The 14,651-nt window shown below is 33.7% G+C and overlaps 1 protein-coding gene across 1 annotated transcript; it reads right to left on the bottom strand.

The window, feature by feature from the left end:
- Positions 1-5,495: 5,495 nt before the first annotated feature.
- Positions 5,496-14,404, bottom strand: LOC121384396 (ubiquinone biosynthesis protein COQ4 homolog, mitochondrial-like). The gene is made up of 6 exons (XM_041514778.1): positions 14,253-14,404; positions 13,531-13,671; positions 11,190-11,286; positions 10,302-10,404; positions 6,500-6,723; positions 5,496-5,950 (listed from the first exon to the last, which is right to left on the bottom strand). Exons 1-6 carry the CDS (start codon positions 14,383-14,385, stop codon positions 5,764-5,766), a joined length of 885 nt encoding a protein of 294 aa, XP_041370712.1. The 5' UTR covers positions 14,386-14,404; the 3' UTR covers positions 5,496-5,763.
- Positions 14,405-14,651: the final 247 nt, after the last annotated feature.

Here is a 14,651-nt window from a genome sequence, read left to right as displayed (position 1 = left end):
TGGTTTTCATATTTATTTAATTAACTAATTTGGTTTTTATAATTAATTAATTAATATTTATTTATTTAACATCTTTGAAATACGCCAAACGAAACCTTTATTTGGTTTTCTTATTCTACATACAGGGATTTATCCTGGATTTTTTGCCAGGCTCCCGTATCTGATGAGATTTGGAAAAGTTAGTAAATCATTTGCAATATTTTTTCAGGCCACTGAAAGATGCAGTACACTACTGTTATTATTATTTTTTTTTTTACAACAGACATAATTATATATATATATATATATATATATATATATATATATATATATATATATATATATATTGGTGCCACTGACATATGGGGTTGAAATATAGCTCATATACCCTACAGACTTCTTCAATCCCTCTCTTTCTCTTCTTTTTTCTGCAAGCATATGTAGGTCTGTCATTAATGTTCTACATGTATGTGTAGTCTTGTTCAATAAATATTAAAAAAAACACCCCGAAATTAATTAGCTTGAGGGACCTCTACCGGGATTTATCCAGACGTTCTTTGATTCTAAACATAGGCCCTTTACCAATAGAAAGTTGCACTGAAAAATCCCAATACACATACATAGAGGTTATTACCAGTGTTTTTCGGTATCGTCAATATCATATATTAGGAATAAAAAGTGTATTATGCGAGCCTCTGGCGAGCATAATACATTATTTTTATTCCTAATATATGATATTGACAATACCGAAATACACGACGGTAATAATCTGTTTATCATATAAGCTCAAGCTTAATACAACATGTTTTTGTTAACTGTACACGCAACTTTAATTCCAGTCCGCCATTACTAGATATTCAAATGACATAAGAATATGTGGCGCGGTGTATTTTTTAATGGAAATGACGTCAAACTCGAATGACATCATTTTGGATGTCCTTACATCAAAATAAAGTTATGCCTAATCTTTTCTGTTTTCTGAACGCTGGACAGCTTTCAGTGTCAAATTGCCATTGAAATGTTTTTATTTGATGACTATGAATGCATACGTCAATCATGTAGTGTCACCCAAGTACGTTTGCTTAAATGTCAATAAACCTAGTGCCGAGACCTCAACTAATTTACGTCTAATTTGCAAAGTTATCAAATTCTTAAAGTATGTGATCTGAAAAATATCACATACTTTGATTGCACTGAAAATGTAAGATATTATATATGATAAAAAGCCGACAAAAGTTCTACCATTGTAATTATGAACAAAGACAGTTATATTGCAGAAGTCAAGAGACAGCTATCAGACGAACGATTTTACAAAAAAAACAGAAACAGACTTAACTGAGGCTCATATAAAAACTGTTAGCAAAATAATACATCAAATGCGCAATAATAAAGACATTACAGAGGATGTATTTAAATGTTTAAAACACGAGGAACGTCAGACTCCACATTTCTACATTTTACCTAAAGTACACAAAACTGTTAATAAAGACCTCCCTCTGGGATATCCAGGACGCCCAATCATATCCGGATGTAATTCACCAACAGAACGTATTTCGTGTCTTATAGATGACATTCTGAAGCCACACGTCAAAAAATTAGACTCATATGTACGTGACACATCGGACTTTCTTACAAAATTGCGTAATATACCAAATGTATCCAAAGAATCATTCCTCGTAACTATGGACGTTTCATCTTTATATACAAACATTCCTCACAACGAAGGGATTGAAGCAATAGAAAGAACTCTAACTGGTGATATTACAACTCCAACATACCCATTAAAACAATTAGTAAACTAGTTGCAACAAAATTAGAATCAAATAATTTTCAATTTAATGGTGAAAACTTTATCCAAATACAAGGCACTGCAATGGGTACAAGAATAGCCCCTAGTTATACTAATTTATTTATGGGTTGTTTTGAAAAAGTTCTGCTGAGCAAATGTGTTAGATCGCCGCTACTTTGGCTTAGATATATAGATGACATATTTTTTATTTGGGACCATTCTGAACAAGATCTTAATAAATTCATTGAATCTGCCAATCAACAGCACCCTACCATTCAATTTACATACACATATTCAAGGAATAAAGTTACATTTTTAGATGTCGATGTCATTAAAACAGATAGTGGGTCTTTTTCATCAACTGTTCACACAAAAGTAACAAACACACACCAATATTTACATTTCAAATCAGCTCACCCCAAGACATGTAAAAAAGGAATTCCTTTCAGTCAAGCTAAAAGGTACACTAGAATCATTTCAAACAGTGACACGTTACAAACTGAACTAAATATTTTGAAAAAAAAAACACTTCTTGAATAGACTTTACCCTCCTGCCATTGTAAATAATGCTATAGAAAAAACATTAATTGGACCCAAAGAAAAACATATCGAATCTCCTGCATCTACGTCTGAACAAGAAACAATAATACCTTTTGTCGTAACATACAACCCATGCCTACCAAATATTTGCCATATATTACACAGATATTGGGGAATTCTCGAACAGTCAAGTAAACTCAACATACTAGCACAAAGTAAACCAATTGTTGCTTTTAAAAGACCACATAATCTTAAAGACATGCTTGTTCATTCTAAACTACAATCTAATGATGATAATAAAAAGCACTCTGCATTAAAATGTGGTAAAAGCAAATGTAAAATTGACAAATTCCTTGAAGAAAAAACGCACTTTGAAAGCAGTCAAACTGGACGCGTTTATCCCATAAAACATACTATGACATGCTGTTCTTCAAACGTGATTTATCTTATCACTTGCACAAAATGTAGTATGCAATATGTAGGACAAACAGAGGGTAAGCTGTCTTTACATATGAATGGACATCGTAGCGACATCAATTTATATCCTAGCAAATCTACGTTGGTTAATACCCACTTTAATACGAATTATCATTCCATAACTTTTCTTTTATGCCTATTGAACAAGTATTTAGCAATGATGAACAGCATCGACTAGTTAGAGAAACTTTTTGGATACACGAACCGAGAACCAAAACGCCACATGGACTTATTGATAACGTTATATTTCATGTAAACACATCTTAGGCATTCAGTAACGTTATAAATATCCAATGCATTACAGTGACATTACTTTGTGTTTCCATGTTCCATAATTAATTAAATAATCTTGTCTTTATAGTAATTAAACAAAATTGCTATAAAATGCATTTTTACACTTATTATTACCTTTTTCTATTTAAAATGTGACATTGTTCTTTAAATTTTCAATATGTACAGTTAGTGGTCTAATGTCTGTTTTGACGGCTACTTTTCAATGTATTAACCTGCTGTTTTTAGACTACTGTTGTATCTACGCAGATCCTGTACAAATTGATAAAACAATATTACAATAATGGAAATGTGTATAAAAAATAAAAAATAATCTGTTTGTCTCAATGACGTCATGATGAGAATGACGTCAGGATGACGTTACGTCATCTTATTGTTAATTTGAAAAAGGCAATATGCCGAAACATGTCATTATTAAATAACTGAACTGTTGGTAGTAGTTTTATTATTATTATTTTTTTTAAATGTAATTTTGTTATATATATATATATATACATACATACATACATACATACATACATACATACATACATACATACATACATACATACATACATATATATATATATATACATATATATATATATATATATACATATATATATATATACATATATATATATATATATACATACATATATATATATATATATATACATATATACATATATATATATGTATATACATATATATACATACATATATATACATATATATATACACATATATATATATATACATATATATATACATACATATATACATATATATATATATATACATATATATATATATATATAATATATATACATATATATATATATATATATATATATATATATATATATATATACATGTATATACATATATATACACATATATATACATATATATACACATGTATATACATATATATACATATATACATATATATATATATATGTTCTAATAAATTAAGTTAACAGTGGTGTACTGCATTATTCAATGATCTAAAGAAAGATCCCAAGATTTATGTGCGCTAATTTTGCTAAATCTGTCAGACATGGGACCCTCACAAAAACTCCTTCATAAATCCCTGCCCTGTTTATTTGTATTTAAACAGAATAGGGCATGGTAATACTTGAGCTAAAAAGAATCACCTAACAGTAACAGTCTTCTCAAAGAAGACAAAAGGGTATAACCACCTCCCTTGACACCCTGCTAGGTATGGACCTGAATGAAATGTTGCAGGATAAATTTCCTTCAGTAGATAATATGGTTTTTTAGAGTTCCAACCAGTGCTCTATAGTCCACTCCATGGTCATTGCAGATTGTTTTTATCTCACCATATGTCAAAGTGTGTTGGTCTTCTTGTATAGTAGTAATACTAGTTGACATTGGGATCAGTACATCAAAATACTATGATTTTCAGTTGAACAATGCCACAATAAAATGCCTTTTAAATATTTAAACCTGTTATAAAAAATAAAGCATGGTTGTCACTGTGAGAAAAAAATGCAGCAGAAAAGTATACAAATTACTCAATATATAATATACCCCACCTTAGTTTCAACAATGAAACCCTTCTGGTATATAGAATTTTATTTTAAAAAAAATTGTTTAAATAAATCAATTCAAAAGATTTCTCCGAAACTTGTATAAAATTTATCTTTTGCTACATTTTCAAAAACATTTACCAGTAACATCCGATTCTGCTAGATATTCATGATCAAAATTGAACTATCATGTCATGATGTATAATTTTTAAATGATATATATATTTTTAATATTTGTGTTTGTTACTACGGGACTCAAGGTCACATGTATTACTTTATATTTCAACATAAAATTGCAAAATCAGTTTTCAGTCACCGAGATATTTTTTTATTAAATACTGTTACAACAGGAAATTAAATTAAAAAGTCCATACCCGTATACTGTAAATCATAAAATATTGATAATGGTCAAATGAAGTGAAAGTAAACTGGGAAACTTATTATGAGTGACATTAATCAAGATTTCAACCTTCAAATAATTGATAATAAAAAAAGCTAAGAATATTTGTTTGTGTTTTACATTATGTAAATGTTATTGATTGATTCAATATTAATATTAATATCAATATTGAAATTAAGGATTGGGGAGGGGTGGGAGAGGGCATCCCAACAACTAAATGGATATCAGCCAGTCCATCATATTTGTATGGCATACATATGCACAATAGTTACTAATTATGACTGAGATGACAAAACCATAACAATATGTTAATACTTTTTGGGGTATAAAATTGCCACTCGGACTGAAGCCATTCACCCTCAGTGTTCCTAAGTTTCACAATTACTGAATCAGAAGCTTTTTATTGGATCCCCAAAAAACCAACAAAAACAAATTATCTTGTACACATAGAGTTTGCATTCAAGACAAAGAAGAATCCAAATAAAAGTGTTAAAACTATTTACTGTTTGTATTTAAAATGATGTACATTTTACAGAATCTAAACATGGTTTAGTCTGTGAGCAACAACAAACCGTGTGAACAAAACCATTAGGAAGCTCTAATAACAGATGTCTGTTGACGCTGCTGAATATACATTTTATATAATAGTAATACAGTGCACCATGAAAATAACAACCTAACCAGCTAAGGTCTCATATTCCTGGAAATCCAGAAACATATTTTGTATGAGTACACAAAATTGTTGAGTGGTGTTATGACAGTGTTCTTTTGCCAGTCTTTTTAATAGGCTTGGGTGCTGGTTGTATATTCAGTTCACGCTGGAACTCATCCAGGTCTTGTTCCCAGTGTTTTTCAAAGTACACGGCCATCAAGAACTTTGCATTGTAGCCAGTCTTTAGTGCCCATGGCAAATAAATATTCAAATACTGATTTCGGTGTCTGCAAAACAGAAATTAAATTATAGTGTGACACATAATACAGAAATATTGTATGCATATCCTATAATTTTTTCAAATCAAAATACAAACATAACTATAGTTTTAATAAACTCATGTTGTTGTTTTTTGCTCTTGGCATTTCATGTTAACTGTTTTGAAACAACCTCAAATTTTCTTTGGTATTTAAACATTAAGAATATATTGTTATCCAGTTAATAATTTTAGCTATGATGCCCCATTACTATAAAGTACTAGTAGCTTTCTACTTCTAGTTTAGGTTACATAAAAATCCATTGCTGGTCATTATGTAGCTGAGAGAGTTTTCCAACTTCTGTTCTAAGCTCTAGAGATTTGGGTAAAACAAAGTCATTTGATAATAAGAGAAAATCTGGCATTATAAACTTGTTTCTTGGTACCATAATAAGAAAGAGTCTGAAATTTTTAATGTTAGTGTGAATAAATTAGTATGACTGGAGCTTGACTTCTACCTGGTAACAGCTACAGGAAAAAAAGAGGAGAGAACCTATTCATTGCAAGAACATAAACTTACACTGGTCTGAGACGAATAGGCCCACCCAGTGCCCCCAGTGCACACATTGGTAATCCAGTCTGGAGAGCCTCCACCCACTTGACTACGATCTCACCAAGCATGTTGGTGGGCATTCCCAGCAACGTGTGTAACAAGTCGTGAACTTGACGATAGCGGAGCATGACGTACATCAGATCAGGATCGTCAACAAACTGGACAGCCATTCGGGAATCGGGAGAAAAACCCTGTAAATACACACAATAATTATGGTGTTCTTTTAGTGCAATATGTAGAAGTAATGTAAGAATGTGATTTGATGGGTCACTTCTCGTTTCATGGTTAATAGTAACTTACATCCAGTTAATATTTTGATGTGTTCTCTTGGGAATACACACCATAGCTATCATGGCAGTCTGTCTGGTTAGGTTAACGATTAATGAGAGAAAAGTCAGACAAGTGGTGGGATCCTTCCATATGAGCTGTGCACTCACTCTGGGTTGGAAGACATAAATTTGCTACCTACCAGCCTTACACCTACTGTCTTATTCACTGTGTCACCAAGCTGGGATTGATTGGTCAAAAGATTACCGAGTATTGCTGTGTTTGGATGAGTAAATGTCCTACATATGTGTTAAACAGAACTATTGTAACAGTTTTGTTTTAATATAGAAAGAAAAAAAGAAAGAAATATTTTATTTAACGACACTCAACACATTTTATTTACGGTTATATGGCATCAGACATATGGTTAAGGACCACACAGATTTTGAGAGGAAACCCGCTGTCGCAACTACATGGCCTACTCTTTCCGATTAGCAGCAAGGGATCTTTAATTTGCGCTTCCCACAGGCAGGATAGCACAAACCATGGCCTTTGTTGAACCAGTTATGGATCACTGGTCGATGCAAGTGGTTTACACCTACCCATTGAGCCTTGCGGAGCACTCACTCAGGGTTTGGAGTCGGTATCTGGATTAAAAATCCCATGCCTCGACTGGGATCCGAACCCAGTACCTACCAGCCTGTAGACCGATGGCCTACCACGACGCCACCGAGGCTGGTCGTTTTAATATAGAAAGGCATCTTTTTAAGTATATACTACCAAAGATTTTAAACAATTACAAGCATAATGTAGCTTGCTGGTATAGCTTCTGCTATATTTGACTAATCCAGACTGGCTGTGTGATTTCCTATTATAACCAGTGATATATAACTTACATACTCTTGTCACAAAAAGAAATGCATAGACGAAATATTCATGGAATTATATCTTTAATACAAAGTGGCATAATTTCGTTATTTATGATTGTATCACAGTCAAATTTGACATGAGTATGTGACAATGTTCTTGCTATGGACTGACGGCAGTGGAGGCGTTTTCGTCACCAAACAGCGTCTTATGAGGGTGTTGAAATTAGTACCTTGTGTGGCCACCAGCAGCAGCAATCACTGTGTGACATCTCCTTGGCATAGACTGAATGAGTCTCTGAATACGGGCACGTGGAATCCTAACCCATTCTTCCTGCAGTGCATGTGACAGTTGCAGAAGCGTCTGAGGCTCCAGGTCACGCTGGCATACACGTCTGTCCAGTTCGTCCCATAGATGTTCAATGGGGTTGAGATCTGGCAATCTTGATGGCCATGGCAGAACATTAATGTTCTTATTCTGTAGGAAATCCATTGTTACATGTGCCGTATGCAGCCTGGCATTGTCCTGCTGAAAGAGTTCTCTTTGTCAATCCAAAATGGGAAGCATGTGACAGCGAAGAATTTCATGCCGGTAGCGTACAGCTGTTAGGTTGCCTTGTGTGAACACAAGTTTACTTCTGCCGGTGTATGAGATGGCTCCCCACATCATGACACTCCTTCCACCGAGTCTGTCAACTTAGGCGACGCAGTTGTTGGCAAAACATTCAATGCGGCGTCTGTAAACACGTTGTTGTCCATCACGTCGCTGTAGAAGGAAACATGACTCGTCGCTGAACCATACTCGCTGCCAGTTTCCAAAGTTCCACCCCTGTACATTCGTGCACCAGCAAACATGTAAATGTCGATGTTGACGTAAACCAGCTTCTCGAAGTCGGTTCCGAATGGTTTGTACAGACACCCTTCTCAAACCAGGTATGTGTCTAGCAGTGTTCATTGCTGTGGCAGTTTGGTGACGCAAGTGCTAAACCCGGATGTAGCGATCTTGTGCTGTAGATGTTATGTGAGGTCTTCCACTTCTGAGCCAGTCTTCAGCTGATTGAAACTGCTGGTACCTGTCCCAGAGATGTGAAATGGTGCTCTGATGGACGTTCATGTGGCGTGCGACTGCTGACTGCGATTCACCTAACTGGAGGTGGCTTATTGCAATGTTTCGATTCGGCAACTTGTAACTCGTCTACGTTGAAATGGAAATGAGGCATCATGGCGAGCATTGCAGCTTTAAATACCCATCACTACCCTAATCTTTTCCCCGAGTTTCATGTGATTTGCCAAAATCTGACCATTTCACGCCGATTTCCTGCTATTGTCGCACAACGTGCGTTAAATTTGTTTTAGGGTGCATCTGGGCATGCTGTCCCATTCCAGGAACATTAACAAACATGGTCATTCAACAACATTGTACAAAAAAACTATATTTTGTAAAATCAAACACTTTTCTTCTTTCCCTATCACCTATGCATTTCTTTTTTGACAGAGTATATATCAAAAGCTTCAAAATGGTATGGGTTGTTATATTAGTCAAAAATTCTTATCAGCAGCAGGTTTCATATCTTATCCTGCAGTTAGAGAATGTTAAACATACATGGTGTTCTGTATTTACAGAATGGTAAACAGACATGGTGTTCTGTATTTACAGAATGGTAAACGGACATGGTGTACTGTAGTTACAGAATGGTAAACAGACATGGTGTACTGTATTTACAGAATGGTAAACAGACATAGTGTTCTGTATTTACAGAATGGTAAACGGACATGGTGTACTGTAGTTACAGAATGGTAAACAGACATGGTGTACTGTATTTACAGAATGGTAAACAGACATAGTGTTCTGTATTTACAGAATGGTAAACGGACATGGTGTACTGTAGTTACAGAATGGTAAACGGACATGGTGTACTGTAGTTACAGAATGGTAAACGGACATGGTGTACTGTAGTTACAGAATGGTAAACGGACATGGTGTACTGTAGTTACAGAATGGTAAACAGACATGGTGTACTGTATTTACAGAATGGTAAACAGACATAGTGTTCTGTATTTACAGAATGGTAAACGGACATGGTGTACTGTAGTTACAGAATGGTAAACGGACATGGTGTACTGTATTTACAGAATGGTAAACAGACATAGTGTTCTGTATTTACAGAATGGTAAACAGACATGGTGTTCTGTATTTACAGAATGGTAAACGGACATGGTGTACTGTAGTTACAGAATGGTAAACAGACATGGTGTACTGTATTTACAGAATGGTAAACAGACATAGTGTTCTGTATTTACAGAATGGTAAACGGACATTGTGTACTGTAGTTACAGAATGGTAAACAGACATAGTGTTCTGTATTTACAGAATGGTAAACAGACATGGTGTACTGTATTTACAGAATGGTAAACAGACATAGTGTTCTGTATTTACAGAATGGTAAACGGACATGGTGTACTGTAGTTACAGAATGGTAAACGGACATGGTGTACTGTAGTTACAGAATGGTAAACGGACATGGTGTACTGTAGTTACAGAATGGTAAACAGACATAGTGTTCTGTATTTACAGAATGGTAAACGGACATGGTGTACTGTAGTTACAGAATGGTACACAGACATGGTGTACTTACATTGGTGGACAGGAACTTCCAGTACTCTTTTCCAAATGTTCCCTCAGGAAGATTTCCAAGCTCAGGTATTGATACAGTCTTTGTGTTTATTACAGGCTTCTCTCTACAGTACAAACATACAATGTATATTATTTCACAACTGCGACTAAACTTTAAAAAACCTTATATTTACCAAAGAATTTTTTTTACAATGAAATACCATCCTGTAGTAATTTTTATGTTCTTCCTGTAACTTATATTTTTTTAAATAATATATTTTGAATAAAATGACCTGCAATGTGGGTGACATTACTGATAGTAAACCAAATCATACAATGCCTTTATGGGTAACATGCTCTGGACTGCAACATTACATTATCTACAAAAATTTAAATTTTTTAACCCTGAATTTACTGAAATGTGATATTTTGTCAACTGATAGCATACTAGTAACTTAATATTTTTATTAAATCATGGATATGTTAATTACATGACACAAAAGTTACTTATCTTATAATATTTCAAGTACATGTATTAATAATGACTTTGCGATCCTATGATATGTAATGCATGTATTAAATTTAGCATTGGCAGATTGAGGGGATGCACAGGGTTGCCATGACCCCTCACATCCATTTGATGTGCCCTCTTTAATGACTTTTTAAAAGAAAATCATCCACGATATACAATACTAAATTTGTTCTGAAAATGTGTCGCTAAGCATCTATATTAAAAAATTTACAGGGGAACATGCTGTCGAACCCCCACAACATATCTCGATCCTTTTGGGAGCCCGGCTCATTTGCCTTTCACAACCACAAACTGCCCTTTTTAGAATTTTGTTACCTCCTCCCCCTTAAAAAATTATAAAATCCTGGATCTGCCCCTATTTAGTGTAATACATCTGACTCTAAAATCTGTTTTCCTGTTGGATCTTTTAACATCTTCTCTCTCATCCACCGTAGAGCAAAATAACCTGTGGTTTCCCCCATAACTGAGATCATATCTGAAAAAAATTAAATCCAATGAAGCAATATCACATTTTTCAAGACAAACATATGACCATAAATTATTAAAGGGACATTCCTGTGTTTGCTGCAATTTTTAAGATGTTATCGACTAACAGAGACTTTTTAACGATTGTAATTACATATCAAATATATTTTTCTGCATAAAATATTAATGACTGTATATTAAACGTGTTTCTGATCGTTCTAATATTTGTACTAGGTTAAATTTCATTTTATTTCCTAAAATATAGGTTTTTTTGTACGTACAAAATTATTTGAAGATAAAATCCAGATTGGGCTTTTTACAAATATTAAGATGACCAGAAACACATTGAATATATAGACATGCTAAACAAGAAAATATATTTAACATGTAAGTTTAATCGTAGAAATATTTTATTAGTCGGAAACATCTTACAATGCAGCAAACTCAGGAATATCCCTTTAACATACATTTTTACACATAGGTACAAATTAATTTTGTTTATCACAAAAGCAGATTTTCCTCTAGATACCAGGATATTACCACATCTAATTATTATTATTAAAGCTGCCATTTCAAGTGAACTTTTATTATTTAACTATTCAGAATAGATTATCCACATTATTTGTGATCTTCTGACATGGTTTTCTTTAATGTTCTTTTGATACACATCTTTGTTAATCTAGGTGATATAAAAAGTATTTACCCTCCATCAATGTTCAAACTGTGACATGCCTTTTACAGTTTAGTGTGTAACATTAATTTAAATTTTTTATATAGCAGGCCTGTGGAATTATAAAAATGTTTTATTGCCAGTCGGGCTAGTAAATAAAAATATCGACTAGCCCGCAGATATTATCACCAACCCAAGATTTTTCCTCAAATGTTATGACCACTTTCATTTGCCATATTTATATATAAAACAAACCATTCGTCAGGAATGCAGGTCAACTCACCCCAAAAACCAACTCACCCCAATGCTTGGACAACTCACCCCAAACTTTACTGTCCGTAAATAACTGTGACAAAATTACTAAACTTATTAAATGGTTTTATATTGGGGAGATCAGCGAACATTTTGTTCAGTATCGCGTCGCGAAACGCGATGCAGTTTCCGGCTATCGCTACACAATATTAAAACGTATCACTAAATGTCGCGGTGCATATTTTTGACAGTATTAAATTTTGAAGATCGTCCTTAACCCCCAGATATTCCACTGATAACATGCTAAATCTATCACTGTAATGAACTATTTATCTCGGTGTAGATTTCCAAGTTTCATCAGATATTTTCTTTTTTGCAACCCTCCAATTAGGAGCACAGCTTTTACGTGGTAAAACGGCTGTTCAGATATCCACCCACTGATAGACACCATAACATTATGACATTTAGCTCTTAGGTTACGAATATTTTTCAACAATTTGCAAACAAAAAATCGTGTCATTTTTTAAAAATAATTACGTGAATCTTTGACAAGAATAATTTTTAAAACAAGGTGAAATTAGTTAGCACATCGTATAGCGCATATAGTTTTGAAATGACCCCTTAATCGACCGTCTATTCCCAATAATTTTGACGTCATGCAGCAAACGTAGTTCGAGCAAGGTTGTTTTAAAAAACAATGGCGACAAAAAAGAGAACTCTGTGGACACTGTTGCATCGAAGACCAAACACTGCTTGCGAGTCATCCTCCAACACTGAGTTTACTGAATGACTCTAAATTTAATTCTGTTCTTTGGGGTTCTGAACTAGAAATGTCACTAAAAGTTGATATAAAGGTTGCAAAAACTATTTTTTTCATATTTAATGAACCATACTAATGTTACAGAAATCGCTAATCAAAATAAGTGGTTGCTAATCAATTTTAAAATTGATTTGCGACTGTCGCTAATCAAAATTTTTAAAACAAAATGTTCCCTGGAGATCTTAATATCAGATATTACAATGAACTGTCAAGCCTATTTTAACAGTGTTTGTGAATTTGTCCCTTATTTTCTTAAAGGAATTATCAGGCATGGCTTTTGAACTCTGACTGGATATTCAACAATAGTTAATACACATTATTGCTTAACATATTGGTAATGATAATCTAAATCGTAAGTTCTAAAGAACAGCTAACTAAAAGTATAAACTTTAGTCTTTAGTATTTTTATGTTGTGAACAACCAGATTGTAATTGATTATCTATACAATGAAGTACAGCATATATTCCCCAATGTAACCATTGTAGCACTGCACACAGATCACCAACACTTACCATCCCGTGCAGGGTTGTAGAGAGACATCCCTGCTGAGCCCACTGCCAGCAGTGCTTTCTGAAACAATGTGGTTGGTATGTGTCCAGGATAATTACTCTGCAGCTTCCCAGTCTCAAGTCTGTCTGCATCATCATCACTCTCTTTTTGAAAAAAAGAAACAAACAAATTTTAAGATAAATAAAAACTGAACTGAATATGTTGTGTACACATGTATGTACAGAATCTGATGTCATGTTGATTTTAAGCTGGTTTAAAATAACTCAGAAATTAGTTCACAGGATGAGTTAAGTTAGAGGATCTATAGGTCTAAGGTGATTAACACTGTTTGTTTTTCTAGGTGCCTTTAGTTTACTTTTTATCTTTGTCATTACCTTGATCCATTGCAAAGTTAGCTCGAAAGATAAATATCCTGATATCAGATATGGACATTGTTTACAAACATATTATAATAAAAAGGATTCAATCTTCAGGGAATTAACTAAATGTTTTTAAAAATAACACTCCACAGCCTTAGCAAAAATCTATATTGTGTATGTACTTCTCAAAGAATCCCTAAAAATAACAGCCTTAGGAGTTAGAGCACTGGTTGGAACGAGATTCGCATAATATGATTATCTTGAACATACTGCATACTACATACGACAATAGGTGTCCATCGTAATCAGGCACCAACACATACATTTTGTTAAATAATAACACAGCCACAATATAAATTATCTACCTTGACTTGCTATGGATGTATAACCTAAACTGCATTGTCGCAAACACAAAACATGCTTCGTCGATTGTCTTAAAATTGAGTACTTGCTATAAGTAACATATAAAAATCTTGAAATTCTGTAACCGGAAGCCATATTATTTGCACTGGTTCTCTACATTGTCTAAATAATATATGGAAGCGTAGCGATTATTCTCAACAAGTAAATTATTCTTTAAAGGATCTTCTAAACAACTATTAAACTTAGTTATACATGTTGAAGCGAATTTGTTTTCTCCAGGCAACACAAGAAATATGGGGCGGAATTTAGCTCAGTCGGTTGAGTGTTCACTTGAGATGCTTGCCTCACAGGATCGAACCACCTCGGTGGATCCATTCTACTGATTGTTTTTTTCTCGTTCC

The sequence above is a fragment of the Gigantopelta aegis genome, chromosome 10 (genome assembly GCF_016097555.1).
Source record: "Gigantopelta aegis isolate Gae_Host chromosome 10, Gae_host_genome, whole genome shotgun sequence".
Taxonomy (NCBI): Eukaryota; Metazoa; Mollusca; class Gastropoda; order Neomphalida; family Peltospiridae; genus Gigantopelta; species Gigantopelta aegis.
Note: the sequence above shows the minus strand (reverse complement) of the source record. Positions and strands in the feature narration are given on the sequence as shown.

Coding starts and splice junctions, on each gene's coding strand:
- LOC121384396 (XM_041514778.1), bottom strand. CDS start 14,385: ATGGCTTCCGGTTACAGAATTTCAAGATTTTTATATGTTACTTATAGC. Junction 11,287..13,530: donor CTACAACCCTGCACGGGATG/GTAAGTGTTGGT, acceptor AATTTTTTTCAG/ATATGATCTCAGTTATGGGG. Junction 10,405..11,189: donor ACAGGAAAACAGATTTTAGA/GTCAGATGTATT, acceptor TTTGTACTGTAG/AGAGAAGCCTGTAATAAACA.